This window comes from Myodes glareolus, chromosome 9 (assembly GCF_982192425.1).
Source record: "Myodes glareolus chromosome 9, mMyoGla1.1, whole genome shotgun sequence".
In the NCBI taxonomy this organism is placed as follows: Eukaryota; Metazoa; Chordata; class Mammalia; order Rodentia; family Cricetidae; genus Myodes; species Myodes glareolus.
Genome location: NC_142034.1, coordinates 98,950,937 through 98,975,048, shown reverse-complemented (window position 1 = coordinate 98,975,048; position 24,112 = coordinate 98,950,937). Strand labels below are relative to the sequence as shown.

Genomic DNA, 24,112 nt, shown 5'->3' with positions numbered 1-24,112 from the left:
ACAAGCTTGTGTGTTTGTTCACATGGTTCCCAGGTGGTGGTGCTATTTGGCAAGGCTGTGGAACCTTTAGGAGGTGGAGACTCACTGGAGAAAGACAGTCAAAGAAAAAGGCGTTGAGTTTGTTCATCCTGCTCCCACTTACAGTTCATTCTCTGCTTCCTGAGCGCAGATGCAAGATGACCAGCCAGCCTCTTGCCCCTGCTGCCATGCCTTTCTGTCCACAATAGATAGCACCCCTCCAGACTGAAAGCCAGAACATACCCTCTCACTTTTAAGTTCCTTTATTTTATCACACTAACAGAAAAGCAAGTGGGACACCATCATTATTTCTGACAACAGGCTCACACTAAGGTAGGGGAATATATCAGAAATCTATGTCCCTGGACATAGTTAAAATGTCACTCTTACGTGCATTTCCTGGAGCTGGAGAGACAGCTCAGCAGTTAAGGGTGCTCACTGCTCCTGCAGAGGACTGAATCTGGTTCCCAGGACTCTGGATGATTGATATTCACCTGCAACACTAACTGCAGGAAAGAGATGGTATCTATATTCTAGCCTCTAGGGGTACTGTATGCATAGGGTGCACATATATGCACCCAATTGCACACACTCATGCACAGAAAATGAGAATAAACCTTTAAAATGCAGCTTTCCATCTCTCTCTACTTTATGCACACACAGTATATGTACATGTTAAATATAACTTATTGGGATATACATATAATTACATATATTTGCATATAGTTTTCATTGTAGTACTACAGACCTATAACATCTACAGAGCATAAATAGGTAGTCCTTCTGTGTATATTTAATGTCATTTACTCTACCTTGGAGCAACCAATCGTAGACTCATTTTAAACCATTTCCTGAACCAACACACATAATAGGTACCCCACAAAAGCCAATTCGATGAACTGTATTAAAAAGGACATTTGATGATAATGGATCCAACATGAGCCTTTTGGCAGTTCCAAAATAGGATTCGCTTTTTGCTTTCTTTGTTCAATTGTAAGTTCACTGGGCCTGAAACTCACAAAACAGTAATGGTTTCCACTTCCAGCCCAGATTCTGCACCGCCTCAGGACTCGGGTGAGAGCAAACTCAATGGTTCAATTCACTGGCTTTAGTTTGGGCAGATTCAAGCTGGGCAGGTATGGCCCTTTCTCTTTCCCTATGTAAAAATCTGCAAGTTTCCCTATTTTTTTTAAGGGTGGGGGGGATTTATGAATGTAAGTTGTGATTAAGGACTTTCAAGGCAGTGAGCTGGTCGCTGATATCTCTGTACCAAGGCCTAAGGGGTGTGTAAGTCTGGATATGAAGGCCAAGGGGGAAACCTGGCCTGGGGCTGGGACTTCTCAGATTTTTGGTTCTCATCACCACGAAAGTGTATTTACTATGCTATGCATTGGATGTATAACCCGACACGAGCCCCTGGGAGGACATTTCAGAAAATAGAAGCTCTTCCATCCGTTCAAGAGTTGTTCTCCTTCATTCAGGTGAGCTCCCACTCCCGTCTTCTCCACCCTTAGTACACGTGTTTAATTGCAGCCTCACAAGAGATCTCGTCTTCATTTTCTTCTAAAGCAGAATAAAATGTGTCAAATTGGCACTTCTATTTAAAAATCAACTCAATTGTTTTTCTTTTCATAGCATTTGTTACACGCTAAAAATTCAACAGAGGGAAAAGACAGGCATGGTCCTGCTATGGCCTGAAGGAAAGACGATAAACAAACTAGTGTGAGGGGAAACGAGACAGGAATCAAGAGCCCATGCCCACCCCAACGCATTCACCGTGGACCACTCAGGTTCACTGAGAAATTCGAAGAGCAGCAAAGGGATGTGCGTCTTAGTGAATTCTCCATAGCTCGGTCCCAACAGTACAGTCAATAGAGAAACAGATTGTTTCCTGTGTAGTATTGTATCTTTGTGTGCGTGATTATGTGCAGGAGTGTTGACACATGTGTGTAACAGTGTGCCTTTAGGGGCCAGATAAAAACCTCAGGTGTGCAATCTTGCCTTCTACCTTGTTTGAGACTGGTCTCTTTCTGTTCTCGGTTGTGTCTGCCAGGCAGGCTGGCTCCAGGTTCTAAGCATTCTCTGTCTCCACATTGTATCATGAAATGCTGGATTTCAGACATACATTGTCATGTCTAGTTTTACATGGGTTTGGAAGACCAGATCTCAGGTACTCACTTCCCCAGCAAGCACGTCACTCACCAAACCATCTCCTCAGCCCTCTGCTGTACCTTTAACCCAATGAACCCCAATGCTTTTCTAGGATGCTGTTGGTGGTTTTATGGTTAAGTCAAAGAGAAAATTTCCAATACTGGCATAGGATTATTTATTAATTCATTTATTTATTTTGGTTTTATTCCATGTTTATTTATTTTTAAAAATTTGGTGTGTGTGTGTGTGTGTGTGTGTGTGTGTGTGCACGCGCGCAGTACCTGTGGAGGCCAGAAGAGGGTGTCAGATCTTTTGGAGCTGGAGGAACAGGTAATTTGTAGGATGACCAACTCACGTAGATGCTGAATATTGAACTGGGGTCTGCTGCATGAGTAGTATGTACTTTTAACTGCTGAGCCACCTCTCCTACCCAAATTTGGTTTCATTTTGTTTTTGTTTGAGATGGGTCTTCTGCATCCCATGCCAGCTAGTGGTGAAGGATGACCTTGAACTCCTGACCCTCCTGCCTCCCTTAGATGCTGAATTACTAGTACTACGAACCACCACCACACCTGGCTGTGAATATTTAATTGAAAACTAAAATTGCAAATATTGGGCTGCATGCTCTTTCAAATACGGCTAAGGTAATTTTCCAACTATCTCCAAACTAAGTGTCCTTTGTTTCAAAAATCATTCTAAACAATGGTGCCCAAACACTTCCTGGTACAGATAAAGTTATCCTAATTTTCAACCATTCCAGTCAGGACCCAAGAGCCCACAATTTATATTTGACATTGTACCTTGGCCACTTAGAAACTGGGTGACCTTGGACAACTTACTTCTCTGTACAGCTGTTGCCACTGCAAAGAAAAAGAGGAGCCCAGCAATTCCAGCCTCTCAGTCTTGAAAATCGAATTAAATTGGAAAATATTTACAATAGCATTGACAAGTATGAAATAATATGTGTTTAAATAAATATACCAAGCTAGGCGTCAAAGTTTGAAAGATAAGGAGACAGTGATGGCATTTGAACATTGATGGAAGAAAAACAAGGTACAAAACATCCCGAGAATTTCTCACATAGCTGCCTATGCCTCTCGTCCTTAGGACAGCAGCACCATAGAAAGAGACGCCATTGCTCAGTACGGATGGTCTTACCAGTGACTAAATCAGGACTGGGGAGAGAACGGACCAAAACCAGTACCTCAATGACAAAGGACCACATCTTATATGTATGAAAGTATTCAAAGCCAGCAGCTGTGCCAGTTTTAATGGCAGTCTGTAAGAAAATGGGAGATTTCATGTACTGCCTGGGAGAATCCAGAGAATTCAGAGAATCCAGAGGAGATTTTTAAAAACTTAATTCCTGGGATTTTCTGCCCTCTGAACTAGCTTGAGTCTATAAATCATCCTCACCCTGATACCACCTCAGGCATTGTTGTTCAACCATCAAGCACTTATGGAAAGGCCCTTCCTGTGGCCTTAGGATAGGAGGATATCCTGGAAGCCCTGACTTCCACACACTGAATGCCAGCAGTAACTCATGCCCAAGTGTGAAAGCCATGAACATCTCCAGTGCTAAAAAACATCCAGGGTGGGAGCAAAAACTCCCATCGGCCCAGGACTTCTGCTAAGCATCCGTTTGTGCAGCTTCTTCTTGCCTCCAGATTTATAAATTTCAATGGTATCTTGGTAAATTAGAATTTTAAAAAAAATCTGCAATCTGATTACTTGAGTCGCCCAGTCTGGAAAATCCTTATCCCATCTGTGAATTGGGAAGAACAGTATACATGATATACAGCTATACGGAGGACCAGAGAAAACATGTTTGCAGTCTGAGTCCACTGCCTGATGCCCAGAAGTATGAGGCAGGACGAATTCCCCATTTAGCTTCTCTGTTGGTCACTGTGCCGTGACCAATCTCCATCCTCTCCTCATATTCTAATACACAAGGTCTCTATCTATGCACCCACAACAACTACAGCAGCTACAGGGATACCCCCATACCTCAGCAGCAAGATTTTCTGGCAAGCAGAGCTTCCAATCCGAGGACAAGCACACACATCAACAGCAAATGATGCAGAACAGTTGAAATGAGCAAAGGGAGGGCTGCAGAGGCTCCAACGCCATCCTTAAGGCTCTGTGTCCTTTCTGCACAGCCGGCAGCCGCAACAAGAGGTGGTTGACTAGGATAACATGGAGTGAACTGGAAGTGTGAGAGAGATGGCATGGCAGGGGCCTCCTTGGGATGCGTGGGTGCATAGTATTTGTGTGATGATATAAACCAGGCTGGGAAATTGAAATCACTGGCCAAAAGCTTCAGGCAATTCAGTGGGGGATATATTGGACTAAGCATCACTCTAGAAGCATGTCCATTTCAAAGAACAGTAAGTTTTGGTAAATAAGACAAACATGAATCCAGAATGCTGAACTTCACTTCTGTAGAAACAGAGAAAAGTGAACAAAATCAAGAAAAGGCAATAAGCGGGGCTAACATTGCATAAGATATATTCACACACACAAACACACACACACACGTACTATATATATATGTAAATACATAAATACACGCATATATATATATATGTCCACACACATACACATGCATATTTACCATCTACCTATAAATCTCATCACTGTGGAAACTGGTTACACTTTTATATTTCCGTCACTCTTTGAAGAGTCTCCTCTGGCCATAAGATGACTCACTGCTGATAAATACTAGTGAACTAACTACTATTCAGTTCCCATTCTGGCTTCAAACTTAACTCCTCAGCTACTTGATTGTCGCCAACATCCAATGGACTCTATTCACATCTGTGACATCAAAGCCTTTGGACATCATAAGCAAGGGAAAAACGGGAGCCCTTCATCACCTAGTGGTTATGCAAGCACCTAACCAGAAAGAACACTTTGAAATTTTTATGGAGCAGGAAAAATTGGAAGCATACTAATCTAGGCAGTGAAATTGGGCTTTTTGTCATGTTTAATTGCTTGAATTCATAACCTAGTTCTACTGAATCAAAAGCAAGTTGTTCCCGCTGATGTTAGCTGTTTGGTCCTTTTGGGCACACGAGCACACAGATAATCCCCACAACTTCTCACATCAATTTCACATCAGTTAAAATAATACCCTAAAATTATTTGGGATATTGGCATTATTGAATAACTTAATTTGCAAGAGTTTTTAATCCAAGTTCTACATGGGAATGCTGACTTCTAAAGGGTTGCTGGCCTTGGTGTGTGGAAGCTGAGGGATAAGACATGTCCTCATCCCTACAGATTGGGATTCTAGCTGGTTCTGTGTGATTTAATTTAAATACACGCTGGCAAAAGTTTCCTTCGTCTTATTCTCTACTGTTTACTATTGATTATAATACATAAGAATGTTCTGTCGAGCATGAAAATGAGAAGAAGCAGGACAAACCCACACACCCATACACACACAAAAGGCCCCAGTGAGTCCTCGTGTTTCCAAGCTTCCCCTAAGAAGCAAAATTAAGTCTCATGTATAAAACAACAACCAAGCAACCACCTAGAAGGGTCCCACCATCTCTTCCATATTCACTTTAATATTCATCAGAAAACCAGCAAAAGATGAATTAAGGTCTAAAGAGGTACAAATGGATCATATTCTTTCTGCTCCCCAACACCTCACAGATCCTCCCCACCTCCCAACCCACTGAAATTCCTGTTTTTTACTTTAAAAGCATCTCATCCAAAGACTTTTGTGACAACTTAAACATTAAACATGCAAAATTCAAACTACAAGAGCTAAAAGTGAAGTCAATAACAGTGTTTTTATTATAGTTTATTGTATTATATTATTATTTTGTGTGTGTGTGTGCATACACACAAACATGCAGAGAACAGAAGACAACTTTCAGGAATCAGTTCTCTCCTTCCTTCCACCATGTGGGTCCAGGAATTGAACTCAGGACATGAGACTTGGTGGCAAGGTCCTTTATGCAATGAGCCATCTCCGAATAACAAATCTTTGTACATATATTGCCCATTTTCTTACTCGGTACATCACTTCTGACTTCTTAGCTCAGACACCCATATATAAACCCTGGATCAGTTCAGCTGAGCAATATGGACTCTTGCATAGACACGCTAGGGTTCTAAGACTGCATTTTTCCAGTCAAATTTTCTTCTCTCAAGCAAAGACAATAACTGGATGAAGGATGTCTGAAAATATGCTAAGGAATCCCATATATCTCATCTGCTATAAAACATGACGATATTGTAACCACCACTGAGAGGTAAGCAACTGTTAAAGCATGCCATTTTCCTCGCATTTCCTTTAGCTTCTGCATCATTCTCCTCCTGGGGAGAAAGAGAAGGCGCCAGAGCCCAGGGTGGGGAGGGTGGTAGCTAGCTAGTCCTACGGAAGAGTCTAGAAAACACAACTGACTTTTGCTATGCATCATTGTGGTTGTACTTAAACCTGCCCCCGGGTCTGTGCTGACAGTCACATCTAAGATGCCCCCCCAGGAATATGCAGATACGGAGCTGAAAAAATAAAAGTTTGGATCCAGAGTAGCAGCTGCCAAACTACACTTATCTCGGTCAAGTCCGAGGAGGCAAAGGACGCTCCCCAGCCAGCGAGTCCGCTATCGGTCTCCTCGGGAGTGTTTTATCTTTCTTCCAGATTCAGGGCCAGAGAAAATGCAGAGTAAAGTTTGCATGTTCGCATTCTGTAAGGTTAGGGTAGAGGTGGTCTGATGCTAAATAACTCTTGTTTCTGAGCAAAGTGTTCCAGGGGCAAAAGTCCCTTTATCGTCATTGGCTACTAAGCATTTTCTACACCGACATATAGCAGAAGCAACCTGAAACACTTCCTGAAAAAAAAAAAGAAATAAATAAAAAAACAGCCAAATGCAAAGAAACACATGGGTGGACAAGTGAAGAGAGGAATGAGGCTGAGGCGGGAGGAGACCCTCCCGTTTCCAGTTTTCCTAGACTTTGGCAGGGTCCTGTTCAGGTCATAGGGATGGAGGGGTCAGAGACGTGCAGAACAGGTTTCTTAAAGGACACCACACTTGGAGCAGGGCATCTCTGCCCAGACCTGTGGCAAACAACTGTGGCTGGTTTAGGTGACTGGCCTGAACACAAGGCTCTACAAACGCAATCACTGCCGACCTTCAACACAACTCACTCCACTCACAGATATTCTCGCCCTCCGAGTGAGCTACATGGGTTATAACTGTGGGTTATAAATGTGAGAATGACTTGGAAGCCTGGGAGCCAAACCATTTACTACATAGCTGCGTAGGATGCTCACAAGACTATTTGCCTGACTTCTCCAGCATAGGCTACACTCGCACCTGTAAGGCTAAAATGCAAACCACACAGTGAGTGAATTCTGAGTCAGCTGATGCCAGCAGAAGTCACCCTCCATAGATGATATGATCGTTTTTACTAATGGGGTGCTGCCACGAAACTTTGGGTCCAGGATCCTGATTGGATCTGTCTGAAGTAGGAAACAGAAAAACACAGCTCTCTTGTCAAAAGAAATACGCAGAAGCCTCAATTTCACCTATCACCTGGAGGTGATGGCAGAGAGGATGGGCTCTAGTCTTTCCAGGTGCTGATTCTGTTCTAAGGAGTGATGTGTACAACACTGTGCATGCTCCCTCATTGGCTCTCAGTAAAAATGCTTCTTCCATGAGATAGCACAGCCCAGGGTTTGTGTGTTCAAGGGAAGCATGCGTTCAATATTGTTCATGAAATGCCTCTTTCACAGGTATCTAGAAATCAAGAATGGTGGAAGAGCACGATGCGCGCTTGATGGGCAGGGTCGACCTGTCTCCGGCGACATGCAATGCCTCTGCACACGCACGCACAGGCGCGTGCCAACTTTCCAAACGCGCGGCCCATCTGCCCATTCATCCCCCCCACCTCTATCTTCTTTGCAAGGCACTACGTACTGCTTTCAAAAAGAAAAGAAATCAGAAAACAAAACAAACAAGCAGAATAAAAACAGCCCTAGCCTGCGTGTCTTCTAACACCATTCCTTTATAAACGCTTATTCATCTCTGGAAATAAAGTTCAACGGAGCCAATGGCTATTAACAGGGAAGTTCCCCGCGAACTTCCAGTTGGTAAAGCGAATAAATTTATTCTTCGGTTCCCAGCCGGTCTAAGCTCCCTAGGTATTGAGGGGACCCTCGGGGAGCCCAGGGCGAATCCAGATCGTATCCCACAGGACTCTGGAGCTGAACTTACCTACACCGTGTAATTCACTTGCTGCACACACATCTGCGTCCTGCCATTGCCTCTCAGAGCTCCCTGGGCTCCATCCACCTCCAGGTCCGGATTCTGATGCACGGCCCCAGAGGCGCACACGCCCGCCCGCCACCTTCTCTGCGCTAACGTTGGACAGCGGCTGGCGGCGGCTCGCCTGCCACAGGCGGCCCCGAATGTCAATTCGCACACTCCTCCCCCTGCCGCCCGCCCCCGTCCCTGTGCGCCCTCCTCCTGAGCATCCGTCCAGCGGGCTCGGGATGCTCGGATGCTGGTGCCAGCGCTGCCTTCCCTCCCTCCCATTCAGTCCCTGACTCCCCCTCCCACAGTGTCTCCGAGCCTCCCTAGCTCGCCTTACCTGAAGGGCATCTCCCACGACTGCAATTAGCTGCCAGGATTTCATCGCCTGCTGCAAAAGCGCCTCCTGCTCCCTCTCATGCTAGCTCGCTTTGGGAGAAACGCGAGGCGGGAGAAGTGCCGGGGCAGCAGCAGCGAATGGTACCCACGTGCTAGCAATGTCAATGATTCCAGCTCTCTCTGCTGGGCTTGGCCGCGCCTTCACCGGCCGACCAGGCTGTTTTGCTCCAGCCACCAGCAGGTGTTCAAGGCCTCCTGAACAAGAGAAAAGGCCAGAGACTGAGCGGGCACGCGGCATAAGAGCGAGCGCCCGGTGCAGGGAGGTAATCAAAGCGCCAGGAGCACACAAAGACAAACCCAGCGCCTTGCAGGGCTGACAGTCAAATGATGGACAGCCTTAGTGGACGTCTGGTTTTTATTTTAATTTTTGCAGAATCTAGCAACTGAGGGAAGAAGTGCGCGCCACCCTCTTTTCCCATGCATTTGGAAAGTGTGTAACCGATGGCAAATCTCTCCTCCCCCGCCCCCTTTTCCAGCATGTGTCTCTTCCCTTGTTCTTTCAAGCATTAAATATGTACCACATGACAGAATAGGGCACCTTGCACGGTCCCCAGAGTCCTCACTTGACAACCAATTTTAACTCAGGAGCAATGAGATGTCCACGGCAGGATATCAGCACAGGCAATTACTTACGCTACTCCCCGCATTATTCGCAATGTCCATGGCCGGTATTTATGACTTCCAATATGCGATTTCCAATATGAAAGAATTCCGGGGAGGCTGGGAGACCCCTTACCCCACTGCACCACAGCTGATGACCTACCTCCATTTCCCCCAAGAGGCAGCTGTACCCCCGTTAGAAGGTTGACTCCTTGGCACCTCAAATCTCCCAGCTCTTGTGCTAAATGAGAAAGCACTGAACTTTGCTCTTGCTTTGAAGGGCTATAAACGTTTGGTGGAAGTTCAAAAAATCAGCTTTGGAATGGATTTGCCTCCAGTAACATCAGCAGCCAGGCAAATGCTCTATTCTGTCCCCCCAAAGTCTTCGCAGATCCCTCCCCCACACTGTGTGTGTGTGTGTGTGTGTGTGTGTGGCATTATCAGCTAAGTGTCAATTAGGTCTGAGTGGCACTTGTTTTAACTTTCCCCCACCTGACAAAGATGCTCTGTGTAGAAACTAAACTTTCATTTGTTTGTAGAAGCAGGACTTTCTGGGGCAAAACAATTTATTTTCTCTCTTTCTTACTGTGGGAACTACATGATACACTCACTAGAATGCCCTTGCTTCTTCAAGTGTGTGTGAGTTGGATGTTACAAGTCTACACAGACAAAAGCTGAACATATCACACATGTATGTATATTTACCTGTAGAAATATGTGTGTTATATGCTCAGTTTATATATATATGATATACCATATATCACATGTGTGATATCACACATATATGTAATATATGTTTTATGTTTGGTGAAGGGTGAAGTGTTCACTGCCCTCACCAAGTCATCTTCTTTATTACTTGAAGACCCAACACGCCGTGCACGGCACTTTTCTACATTGGAAACAAATTTTCAAACTCGACACATCTCTCTAGCGTTTACGTTCTCATTTATTGCAGCTCCATGCCGAGGCCATATTTCCAGAATTGCTGGGATGTGCCAAGTGCTTACATAATCATCACCTGTCTCTGTCACCTCAGGAAGTAAATGACGAGGGATTTTCTCCTTCCGCTGGAAATGTGTTTCGATGTGGCATTACGATAGTGTTTCCAGTTTGTTTGTGGTGTTAATAGGAGTTCTGTGTGTCTCCTGTGCTCGCCTTTCCTAGGAACAGGGACACTTAAGGGGGCCAAAGAAGACGCCAGGTAAGGACTGCTTCCCAAGGATGCCGTGGTACAGAGCAGACTCCACATGATTTTGGGGTTCCTGAGCTGACCCGGAACTCATACCATGGCGGGGGATGACACTGAACTTGCGATCCATCCACCCCTACTTAGCCAGTGCTGGAATTGCGAGCATGCTGAGTTTACGAAGTCCTGAGACTCAAACCCACAGCTTCATATGTGTTCCACGAGCACTTTACCAACCGAGCCACATCTGCAGATCCAAAGGCAGCTTCTAACCTGTATCACACACCGGATGCCTTTCTCAACAGAATCAAGGGGGAAGGAAGAAAGGTGTTTAGACTTCGGCTGGCTGACGCCCTGTAAGAGCACTGAGAGTCATGACTACAAAGTATTATCACAGCACAAACTTCATTCTCAGTGGGATAATTTGATTCACAAATCAGTTCACAAAAGCAAGGTTATTCGAAGTGAAATGTAGAACGGGTGGCCGGTGGGGAGGCAGCGAATCCTAATTACAGCCTCATTGTCCCTGTGTTCTCGGGCACATATGGCCATTTAATCACTGAGTGTGACAACCTTGGCAGATGTTGCCAGACCTGGTTATTGATATAAATTGCTATTCTCATGTGGAAATGGCACAGCAAAGAGTTAAAACAGTGTCTGCATTCATCCACAGGGAGATAGGGGTCTCCACAAGCATCTGGAACTACAAGACAAGATGCTACTGGGACAAGGTTGACTCTTTCCTCATACCCCACAAGGAAAGGATGGGAGGGACAGATATCCTTCTAAGAACAGGAGACGAACATCCTGAACACACTCCACGTGTACAGGATCATTGTTGGGAAAGCATGCACACCCAGCAAGCAGCAAGCAGATTCACATTTAACATGTATCCTACAAATATACTCAAAAGGTGGATCAGACTAGGTGGTGCATGTCTGTAATGCAAGCATCCAGACTAGCCTCAGCTCCACACAGGGCAACAAAGGAGGATTCTATTCCATATAAGATGTTTTGGCTTTTGTGAGGTGCTGCAGTGGGACCCAGGGATTTGTATATGCTAGGTCAAGGGCTCTACCCCTGACCTACATACCTAGCTACCCACCCTGGTTTCCATGTTTGGTGTCTAAGTATTTTACATACTTACGTAGTCAGATATTTTTCTTCAGGACCACCAGTTCACCAATAATGACAGAGAGACTATATTAATTATGAAAGTTCAGCCGGTAGCTTAAGCTTATTTCTAATCTAGCTCTTAGAACTTAGATTAACCCATATCTTTTAATCTATGTTCAATTATGTGACTCGGTTACCTTTTCTCCATCCATGTTGCTTACTCTCCATCTGCTGACGATTCTGTTCTTCTTCCCAGAGCTGGAAATTCTGCCTAGATATTGACTATTCAGATTTTTATTAAACCAATCAGAGTGATAACTTTCCACCATTCATAAGAGGAGGAAACATCATCAGCTAAATACCCATTGAATTAAAAAAAAACAGTATATCCTAACCTAGCATACTATAAAGCAGTAGAAACAAGAGGCTAATACATCATTTCTACATACACATCACCATGTAGAGTTAAAGGGTTGAAGAATACTGTCCTCAATAGTTATGTTAACAGGACACAAGCCAGAGTTTTCTGAAAGCCAGGAAGCTTAGGTGAGAAAATATCTCTGTAAGATCCAGCTATAGGACATTTTCTTAACTAGTAATTGATGAGGGAGAGCACAGCCCGTTTTGGTTGGCGCCATCCCTGGGCTGATGGTCCTGGATTCTGTAAGAAAGTAGGCTGAGCAAGTCGTGTAAGCAAATCAGTAAGTGGCACCCCTCCATGGCCTCTGGATCAGCTCTTGCCTTTAGGTTCCTGACATTGAGCTCCTACTCTGACTGCTTTTGACAATGAACTGACAAATGTAACTGTGGGTGAAGCAAACCCTCTGCTAACTCCAGTTGCTTCAGTCGTGGTGTTTCATCACAGCAATAGTAATGCTAACTAAGACAAATGCACACACATTTTAGGTAAATAATGATAATAATAGTGAGGTAGAGCTGCACGTTAGGAACTGGGCCTAGTTTCTGAAGTCTCTATTCACAACCATTCTATAAGTGTGCATGTTCAAAGCTAACTGAGGCTGACAAGAACATGTGTCAAAATAAAAGATAAAAATATGTCAGAACACAGCTCAGGGGTAGTGTTGTCTGGAATGTGTGAGGCCTCATGTCCAACGCCCACCACTGAAAAAACCAAATAAATAAAAATTGCTATAAAAAATGAATGTTGGAGATGGGCAGCTCTTTCTCCCTCTATAAAAACATTTGGGACTGGAGATGTGGTTCAGCTGACAGAGTGTTCACCTTCTGTGTGGTGCATAAGGCCTGTGTTTGATCTCCAGCATAGCATCAACCAGGCACGGGGGCATTGGGGAGGTGCAGGGAGGAGAAATGCAAGGTCATTTTCAGATCCAAGGAGAGCTTTAGAACAACCGATGCTACATAAAATTCTACGTGCGTGTGCGTGTGCGTGTGTGTGTGTGTGTGTGTGTGTGTGTGCGTGTGTGTGTGTATTCACCTCCCAACTCTTTCTCCCTCATATACATATATAGTATAAGTATGTACATGATGATGGGGAGGGGAACAAAATAAAAACAAAAACCAAAGATATGACTCAAAGGTAGAGTGGTTATCTATAGAATTTGTGAGCCCCTAACTTCAATCCTGTGGTACTGACATGGGGGGATAGGAATCTTTATACTGATTTATAGTGATCTTATCCTTTATCTTCTTCCATGGAAGCTATGGTAGGGACCTGCTGAAATAGACCCCACCCTACAGAAATACCGCTCCTTTACTAGTTTGAAAATATTTCCCACACAAAAGCACAAAACAGCCTCCATCTAGGAATAAAACAAAACACCAAACACTAAAATTCCACAGCAACCACACTGGAACGTCACAGGATGAGAGCAGTGGGGCCTGACGCTGCTCTTTGCCCTGACACCTCATAATCGCCTCCGGCTGAGAAGGACAAGCTTAGTGGGCCAGTTTGCGGTGGGAGAGTGTACAGTTGGGGGGGGGGGGGCTGGTTCCTGTAACCCTGCCTGGAAACCCTTACTTCCTCTCGGTCAGTGCCAAATGATCACAGTTACTTATAGACACATACACGAATCACCTGTGACTATTTCTAAAGCCCTGTTTCCATCAATGTGTGTGTGTCTGTCTACGTCGGTGTATGCCATGTGTGGGCAGGAGAGGCCAGAGCAGCAGACCCTGGAGCTAGAGTTGCAAGTGACTGGGAGCTGTCCAACCGGGTTGCTGCAAACAGAGCTCAGATCCTATGGGAGAATGTCAAGGACTCGTAACTGCTGAGCCGTCTTCTCAGCCACACGGGTGTGTGTTTAAAACAGTTCTCTACAGAATGATTGGCCTTCACACTACAAATAAGGGCCAGGGAGGAGTCCTTTTTACAAAGCTAGATTTAGCTTCTCTAGAAAGTTCTGCCTGCCCCCTCAGCACAGGCACAGAAAGCCTCCTCCTTGCATGAGTGTGACCCAGCGGCACCACGGTGAGGGATATTTCTCCAGGGGCGCTGCCGCAAACAAGCATTGCATTCATTATCTTTTCAGTGATCATAAGGTCAGGACCAGGAAAAAGGTTCAGCACATCAAGTGCACAGTACGCATGCACGAGGCCTAAGTAAACGCACCCAAAATCATGCACAAAGCTCGGTGAGAAGAGGCACAGCCGTAATGACAGTGCTGAGGAGGCGGAGACAGGGATGGCTAGGGTTCACTGGGCAACGACCCTAGCCACCAAGTCTGTGAGCAACAAGTTCAGTGAGAGACCTTGTCTCAGAAAAATAAAAGCGAAAGAAGGCCCAGTGCTCAAGAGGTCTTCCTGCCCCTGCAGAGGAAGCGTGTTCATTGCCAGCGTCCACAGCAGGAGGCTCTCATCCACCTGTAATTCTGCTTCCAGGAGACCTCCTCCTCCTTCTGGACTGTCGGAGCACCTGAATGCACAGTGCACATGCATGCTTAAAAATAAAATAAATCCTTAGAATAATAAAAAAAATTAAACGGAAAGTGAGTGTTACATTCTTACCCTTCCTTCTGAAACATGCGGGTGTACTCATGTTTACACAAACACATACATAGCAGCACAGATAGATACGTACGAGAACAGAATACTAACTATAAGACCAACGAATACTCATTCCTTACTGTGGAATGTTTAGGAAATTTGGAAAAGCACAAGAGAAAGCCATTCGTTGTTTTTACACCACAGAAAACGTAAGGCTTTACTGCAAATCCATCCACTTGACGGTATTTTCCATGACTTACAGAAAGAAAATGCCATCAACACACAAATGGCATTTTACCATATAAACTCCCCATTATCTTCGGTACTTTGCAATAACATACCAGGGATGTTTGTGGCTGTACCAGAAATTAACAGGTTGCATCATTCATGTGCGATCCTACTTTAACAAGAAACCATTTCTTCTCGCACTGCACTAAATGATGCCGTGGTGAAGATCTCTCTCTGCCTGTGGTTCCAGGAGCACGCCTCTGTTCACATGCACAGGAGAACTCCAACAAGTGAGACTGATTCAATACAGGCTCTGTTTTTAGAGCAGAGATCTCATATCCTGAGCCGGGGACATCACTCAGTGAGCAAAGCACCTTTTGTGCAAGTGTGGGGAGCTGAGTTCAAGTCCCCAGGATGCAAATAAAGGTCCAGTGTGATATTCTAACACTTGTTGAGAGACGAGAAAGATGAAAAATGGAGACTCTCTGGAAGCCTGCAGGCTAGCTAGCCTGTGGGGCAAACAAGTAACCTGTCTCAAGCAATCGAGGACTGACATATGAATACACACACACACACAACTCAAATCCTAGAAGTCTACACTCCTCCATACTCCTGGAAGAGTATAAAAGATACTCTATCTTACTCTGGGTGTTATTTTTCCAAACCTTCCTCCTTGGAATAACTGTCTCTTGGCTGGGTCCCTGTCATGAGATGAGCCATAGGGGAACATGTTTGCGCCTTTCCACAATGTCTGAATTTATTGTGTAGCAATAAAGTCACAAGGTTTAACAGGTTTTAATGGCAGCAGTTTGCCAGCTGCTCCTGCCTGCCCTGGTAATCTGGCTGAGGGGATGTAGATTCTTGCATTTCAGTGTCATTTACTAATATTAAACACATTGCAGAGGCTGCGATGGCGTTCCACAGGTTTCCGAAGGGGCCTGAGGGACCGTCTGCACCGACAAGATAACAAACTAGACCCACGCTGGGAGGGAGCTGGTGGTGGGGCAGATGGAGTCAGGATTTGTGAGCAAAGCTGCAGAAGTTCATGTGCAAGAACGGTTGCCTTGGGTCCGAGAATAGAAGACAGCAAACTCAGGACCAGGCTCATTTAGTAAATAGGTAGGTAGGTAGGCAGGCTGGTGAGTCTCACATCAGGAGACCAAGCCCAGCTGAAGTCCCAGAGGCAGCTGGGAAGTCCTCCACCTGTCCGTCCCCAAAACACCAAGCATCAGATGATAGGTTGGTGTGTTAGGTGTCTGTCACTGGATAGGGAGCGGCCAAGGGAGCTTCACCCTTCCCTTCCTTTGCTGTGTCAGCTAAGTTCTTGGGCCTGTTTTTCTGCAATACGGCCGTGAGCTTCTACAGTCTCAGTTCACCTCAACACCGAAGGGTTACCAGAAATAAGCCAACCATCAGTCTGTTCTGGAGAGGCAGCGCCTGGACAGATGGTGCAGTTTCTGGGTCCACCCAGGGCTGCGATCATCTTACCTCAAAACGGATTCACGAGCTCCCTGTAAAATGAAAGACTCCTGGGGAAGGCACAGCCTGAAAAAAACAGTTTCCTATGCTACACAGTAGCTTCCAGGAAGACACAGCCTCAGCTCAACACCCGGCTCCTGGCACCTGCCCTGCTTGCCTCCACACCACAGCGGACTAAATTAGCCCAGAGGAGCTCAAACCCTCTGGAAAGCGAAAGAGGTAATGGGGAGCGATTTAAATCTAGGCTTATTTAACCTAAGTGGCTAGTGGCTGCCCATTTTGTTTTAATTGCCTTTTAAACTAAAATCAATGTTAAATTACCTGAACAACACGCCCCGCACAACCACACAAGGAGAATTCTTCAAGTGCCTCCTCAGAGTCGGTGGCTCCTGTCTGTCTGAGTGACAGGGAGAGCCATCTCTCCGCCTTGCACAGCAAGGCCTTTGAACCGTGGAGTCTGACTGAAAGGTTCCAAGGACAGCCTGCCAGCCCTGGGATGAGCTGAGTCTCTAGACACGGGGACAGAGTCAGTGCTCGGAGGGCAGTCTGGAAGTGAGCAAGTGGAGAGAGGCACCTGGTCCGCTTTGCCTTCTTGCTTTTTCCTCGCCCTTCCTTCTCTGCCTTCCTTCCTTCCTCCCTCCCCACCTCTTTCCTTTCTTCCTCTCTCACCCTTTGTATTACTTTCTGTGCCCTGATAAAACACCATGACCCAAAGCAACTCATAGAAAAAAAAAGAGTTGATTTTTGGATTATAGTTCTAGAGGGGGACTCCATCATGGCTTAGGGGGGAGCATGGCAGCAGGTGGCCACAGCTAGGAGCTGAGAGATCCCATCCCCAACCACACATACAGAACACAGAGCACAAACTGGAAGTGGGGCGAGGCTACCTCCACTCAAAGCACACCACAGTGGTGTGTGTCCTTAGCAAGGCTCCCCATCCTCAAGCTCCAGAATATCCCAAAGCAACAGAATCAATCAGGGACCTAGTATTCAAATAGGTGACATTAATGGGTATGGGAGACATTTCTGATTCAAACCAATGCACTCTCCTAGTCCTTCCTTCCTGGCTCTCTGCCTCTTTCTCTTTCTTTCTCGTTCAACCATCCTCTTTCCTTCTTTTCTTTCCCTTCCTCACCTACCTACCTTTCTACCTTCCTTCTTTCATTCCTTCCTCCCTTCCACCCCCTCTCTTCCTCCTTCTTTTCCTTTCACTAGAAACTGGCTATCTTAATAGACACTGGAGCCCTTCTCTGAAAAGTGACCTCTGACCTTTAGCTTGCACCGTCCACTCAGGAAGCATTCCAGGCTCGTCAGGCCACGTTCTCCAGCACCTGGTCTGAGGAAGACAGCACACATCTTGGCAGGACACAAGCTGGGATTGGTGAGTAACTGACAGCACCTCCAATGTTCCTTCCCACTTCTCACTTGCAAGGAAACAGAGAAATCCCAACATTCTACAGGGCCCGCACCTGTTCATTCTGCCATGAGCACCCTCCAGTCGGGGGGTGGGTGAAGGACAGAGGCCTTTAGTTGGGAAAGAAACACCAGGAAAGGGGCAGAGGCCAGCAGCCTCCCACCAGGGTACCCCAAAGCCTTCCATTGTTTTCTAACACTAAGGGTCCCCACTATGCCACCTGTGTTTGAGTCGCCACCAAAACACAAGCAGAGCCTTCTGACTCGCCGCAGCGAGCTCTGACGCCATCAACTTCCCTTGTTCACATTTAGCCCATTTTTCTCTATTCCCACGGTTATTACTTCTGTTTGGTTTTGTCTTAACTAAACATGATAGATAAGTCATGACCCAAACAGAGCTCAGAAAATAAGACAGACATTTCTGACTTTTGCAACCCTTGTGGGGAAAGCAAGGCATGATACAATGGAGAGAAAACAGGGACACAAGCCTGAGAGACGATTCCGGAAGTCCCAGCGGCACGGGCAGTACCTGTATTAAAGATACAAGGCTGGTTGACTGGTTATGCCTGCTGTGGTTGCTGAGAACCAGAATGCAGCAGATTATTTGGGGTCCCCTTTACCCCCTTAATAATCATTCATTGCCCACCTGAGTCCATTCCCTTTGGTGTGAGAACTGTCTTTACATCGACGCATTGTTAGCATCTATTACTGCGTAGATCTGCTCCTTGCTTCTGTTTCACTAGAATGAAGCAGATAACATCTTTCCCGCATCATGGGGACAGAAGGCGGGTACGTGCTCTGCCAATCAGTTGCCTCCAGGAAGAGGCAAGGTCAAGGAAGGCCAGAAAACAAAATAGGCACTTAGGTAGAAAGAGAGATGCTGTGTGAGTTAAGGCCCTTGAACACCGAAGCTGGGAGAGAAACATTCTCAGGTATCTTAGGGAGCGTGGGGCTCTGGCCTGGAGCTGCAGAGAGGTACACACGTGCTGACGCTCATTTTCTGTTGTTTGTACAGGTTACAACACCACCGTGCAAAGCAGGGGAAAGTCAGGGAGATTTCCCTCTCGGTCCCTGCGTTCTTCCTATCAAACGTAAGCAGAATTCCCTTAAGAGGACATTACACAGTTTGGAAAATAATGAGTCGTGAAAAAGGTGGCCAATCACCCTTTGCCCAAGTGCCCTTCCCTGTAAGGTGTCAAGAGTATGTCACCAGGTGAAAGACACAACATGTCTGACTCTTGGTCCAGAGACTTGATTGCCTCTGAGCTGTGCACAGGAGTGGACATGTCCTTTACTGAGGGTTGCAAAATGGAATGCTTGCCATGCACGAAGGCCATGAAGGAGCTCCCACCATGTCAGATGTGTCTACTCTAGAGATATCAGTCACATCCCTATCCCCTGCAGAGTTTTAGGAAGGTTGTCCCTCTCATATCCTCCCTCAGTCAAGCACTGCTCAGCAATCACATGTACAGTTTAGCTGCCACCTCTCCCAAAGGCGTGGGATTTGAAGAAAGACAGAGTATTGAGTTTGAACAGCTGGATTTAGAAGACATGAGGGATCTTATGATGTCACCTATAGGCTGGGCAGATGGCGCAGCTGGTATAGTTGGTAAAATGCCAGCTCCACAAACATGAACACCTGAGTTGATTCTCAGAACCCATGTTGAAAACGTCAGGCATTGTGGTACACGTATAGTCCCAGTGATGGGGAGGTGCCGACAGGCGAATCCCTGGGACTTGCTGGCCAGCCAGTCCAGACAAATTGGAGAGTTCCAGGTGAGTGAGAGACTGTCTCAGCACACAATGGGAAGAGAGACTGAGAAAGACATCTGAGGTTGACCTCAGGCATCTACATGCCTACAAGAACATAAGCATGGGCAGCCCTTCCAGACATGTATACAAATATAGGGACAAACTAAACTAAATCAATAATCAAGGTGACTATAGAGAGGGAGAGAGAGGTGTCTGGAATGAAAAGGAGAAGGAGGGACTAGGGGAGGACCTATTGGCCCCAGAGAAAGACAGATTTGACATATTGCTTCCTTGACTGGTCTCCTGTGGTTTGAATGTGTAATGTCCCCACAGGCTCTCGGTTTGATCACTTGGTCCCCTGCAGCCAGTGCTGTTTAGGAAGTAGAGCGTCACTTGAGGAGATGGGTCCCCTGGGAGGCCAGCCTTGAGTTGTCATAGCCAGGTCCCACTTTTTTCCCCTTTGCCTCCCAGCTGCATCTATTTCCTCTGGCTTCTGCAGACATGCTTTCCCCATCATGACTGCCTGCATCCTTTCTTAAACTGGTAAGTACAAGCAATCCTTCCTTCTGCACATCGCTGCCTGTCAGCTGTTTGCTCACAAAAGTGATAAAGGAACTCTCTGTGGTCCTCTTTAGTTAGCTCCAGACTCCTTCCCCAACCAGACATGCTTCCAAGTCAAGCCAACTCCCTGAGATGCCCCAGTCACATTCCCTACAGACCAGCCACAACCACCACATATAGCAGAGACCGTTCAGAACATAGTCAACCTTCGTCCTACAAAAGTGTCTCGGGTCCTTTGCCTTGCAGACAAAGTACCCCTTGTTAGGATGAATGAGCCGCTTCCCTGTAGCCCAAAATCTTTGTTTTTCTTTTCCTAGTGTGTGTGTGTGTGTGTGTGTGTGTGTGTGTGTGTATGTGTGTGTGTGTGTTGGATGTACATACATGTTTGCATGCATGTGTGAGCATGTAGAAGCTCCAAGCTGGTGTTAAGAATAATCTTTTCAGACTCATCCCCCTTATCCATGGAGACAGGGTCCCTCAGCCAAGCCCAGCATTCACTGATGCAGCCAGTCTCTGGAGATCTCTGTCTCCATCAATGGCAGTAGGAATTACAGGAAGGTCCCTGTGTCCCACTAGCATGTAAGTGGGTTTCTGGGTATCCTAATCCCAGTCCTCATATTTGCATGCATGGGGCTATCTCCTCAGTTTAAGGCTCAGAGTCTTTCCAGGCTCATTGACCAGTTGTTAGGCTGCTCAGCACTAAGAAAATATAGGTTTCCAGCCATAGGGATTACCCTGCCCTTCTTTATTTGTTTATCGTTTATTTATTCATTCCTTTCACCTGAAAGCATAGAGATGTACTCTGACAAGAAACTCTTACACAGAATGATTGATGTATTCATTCTTATGACACCATCTATGTGAATAGCTGCTGGAAACATCGAACCCTTGTTAGGCTAAGGATTCTAAAGATGATCACGGCAAGAAAGGAACAAAGATGATTATAACGTAAACTAGTACTATAATTGCCTCCATAAGCGGCAGAGAACGGCTGACCCCATGTGCTCTCTGGGATGATAGAGTAAATTTTCAGAGAATGCAAAAGGCGGTAAAGAGCACGCTGGATTCTAACGCATGCGTGGGAGCTTGTCCAGCATTCCTCCACATAGCCAAGGGAAGGGAGAGTCCAAGGATGGGAAAATAGTTTGTAAGAAGATGCAAACATGTGGCTTCATCATCTTATTGTAGGGCAGAGGCTGGGGAGCACTAGGGACCCCCCTGTCTTAGCTTCCCTTGGCTGGGATTCAAGTCAGGCACCACCATGCTTTGCTTTTTGTTCATGGGTTCTGAGGTTTCAATGTAGATCCTCACGGTTGCTTGACACGGTCACTACCAGTTGGGCATTCTAACCGGCCCTGGTGCCTTAGTCTAAGCACACAAATCTTTTGAGTCTCATGGCTCCAGCACAGTTACAGTAGGGATAAACCCTGGTGATGCAGGGGAATAATTTTGCCTTCTTCTCTTCCATTCAAGTTATCAATAAATCATTCTTAACTTAAAATGTATTAAATAAATAATTTCAGAATCTAATCATCTATTTTCCCAGAAATGGCTTAAGCGAAAATGAAGAAATTACTTTAACAATTATTATTTTTAAAATAACCTGCAGTAGAGGACCTAGTAGCAAGGCACTCAGAGCAAATGGGTTACTAGGGGTCTCCAGCATGCTAATGGCTCTGCAGAGAGGACCTAGAGACTCCATTCAGCACCCCTCCGTCACATGCCCCATGTCCCTGGGGGAGGGGCAGACATAAATCAGTTCTTTAATATTTTCTGTATACTCAGCTTATAAAAGGTGCTCTTCTCTGTGGGGATCCACACGTGTTTGAGATCCGCCATTACAAGATGGCGCTGAGAAGCGTGGTAAACAAGATAAGCAATTCTATTTTTGGCGCGAGTCTTGCCTTAGTTTGCCTAGCAACAGCTTTGCACCAATCCTAGCCTGACAAGTGTCCTGTTAGGGGGGAACATCTTTTCAGCCTGCATATAAGCCGCCACTCCTCCTAGCTCGGGGCCCCTCACTTCCAGCTCTCCCTCAACCAAGCAGGCTTCATTAAAAGCGTGATCAGAGAAGAATCCTCCTGTCGGTGGTCTTTCTTCCCCTGCTGGTCAGGGGGGGCGCCACACTTCTCAGAAGAGGAACATGAAAAATGCGAAGAAGAAACCCAACTCTAAGTTTGTTTGTTTGCTGTTGCATTGAATTATGTGTATGCCTGTGCATCTGAGCCGGAGTGTGGGCACGAGTTCAGCTGTCCATGGAGGCCAGAAGAGGGCATCGGATCCCCAGGAGCTGGAGTTACTGGCAATTGTGAGTTGAGAATAAACTCAGGTCCTCTGCCAAAACAGCACACATTCTTAACTACCGGCCGTCTCTCCAGCCTCTAGGATTTCTGCTTTTCCTTTTTGATCACATCCTATTTTCTGCAGATTTTATGACATTTCTAGCCTGCTATTTGTGGGCCAAATGTATCCTAGGATAGCTATGAATGTGGCCCAACACATTTGTAGACCACAACATCATGTCAGAGTCTCAAAACGTCAGACAGCCATGTCAGACAAAGGGAAGACAGGCTGCACCTTCAGACTTAAGAACATTTTAAAAAAGAAAACTAGGAAGTGGTGTTTTAATTTGCTGTTTGCCATATGCTATACTAATTGCTACTCACAGAAGATGAGATCCACATATTATCTGGAGAGGTTCTGCAGCCACAGAGAGAAGAATCTACAGCAGAGAGGCCAGGTTGGGCCTCTCACTGTCTCTTAAACTTTGCTCATGTTTTCTGTTCCCTGTGCTTGTCACTTTTGGTTCCATTGTGGCTTCGGGTTTTTGTTGAGTTCTTTCTTTCTTTCTTTCTTTCTTTCTTTCTTTCTTTCTTTCTTTCTTTCTTTTTGTTTTTGTTTTCTAAGTGCTGGGGGCCAAACTCTGACCCTTGGGCCTCTTGGCACTCACTGTTCTGCTGAACTAAATTCTCAACTCTGATTATCTGTTAACAAGAGCAGGACACCTTCTCTCCACAGCTTGTGCCTCAGGAAGCAAGCTCTCTCACCCTTCAGCTAAGGACCCCTTTCCCAGCACAGAGGGCTACTCCAGATGCACGTTCTGCAGGTTGGAAAGTGCAGCTCCTCTTAGCTTCAACTGCCCAGACAGACATATCTATGTGTCCTTATTTAGCTCGGAAAGGAAGAAGCCGCTTTCTTCCAGGGATGAACCACCTAGAAAATTATCCAATCCCAATTAGTTAGCTCTAAATGCAAGTATATATGAGCAAGAGTAAATGAACTCAGTAGGATGTGTACATATGTATGTACACATACTATATATATACACATATTACTGTGTGTATGTGTATATATATATGCACAATAATAATTAAAGAAGAAGTCTTGAATTCGAGAGAAAGTAGTGGGTATGAGGGGAGCTAAAGGTGTGAGAAATAGAGGTTGAAATGACACAAATACATTACTCAGACACAAAATTCCTTAAAAAAAATAAAGAAATTTAAAAAAATATGTAGCTAGAAATACCCACAACACTAATAAGAATAGGTGTAGTGCAGGGTGATCTTAATGATGTTACTACCGTTTCCACGCATTAGTCCACTGAATCCATATCAATTTAATTTAGTTGTATTAGCATAATTAATGAACACACTAATCCAATTTAACTTTACTAAATTTTATTATATTGAATATAATTTGTACTAATAATTAAGTTATAAGAATGATTATAATAAACTTCATTTAACGATAGTGAGGTCACTATACCACAGGAATAATAATTCCCAGTTAAGGACCTTCTGTTTCTTTGTCCTTCTATAAGTGGAAACCTAAGACAATTTCAATATTTTTTCTTCACTTATTCTGTAGTCTAGTTGGGACATTCTAGGAATTAAAGTGCAGGGAACAATCAGCCCCTGCTTGAACTCTGCAGCAAACACTCTGCATTCTTCTTCCCCATCCTTTGTGAGCTCGGGGTTCT

General features: G+C 45.4%; 1 protein-coding gene across 19 annotated transcripts in view; it reads right to left on the bottom strand.

Moving 5' to 3' along the window:
* Window positions 1-24,112, bottom strand: part of Rbfox1 (RNA binding fox-1 homolog 1) — a 1,977,377-nt gene that overhangs the window by 1,063,817 nt on the left and 889,448 nt on the right. For 2 of the 19 annotated variants that reach the window (XM_085694610.2, XM_048433145.3), the window contains exon 1: window positions 8,400-8,573. The exons of 16 other annotated variants lie outside the window; for them this stretch is intronic. Coding sequence is in view for 1 of the 3 variants with exons in the window: in XM_085694605.2 (XP_085550731.2) it covers window positions 8,776-8,820 (45 nt within the window). In the remaining 2 variants the exon portion in view is untranslated. Of the gene's footprint in view, window positions 1-8,399; window positions 8,574-8,775; window positions 8,921-24,112 lie in introns of those variants that run through there. One more of the 19 variants, XM_085694605.2, reaches the window with a different exon arrangement.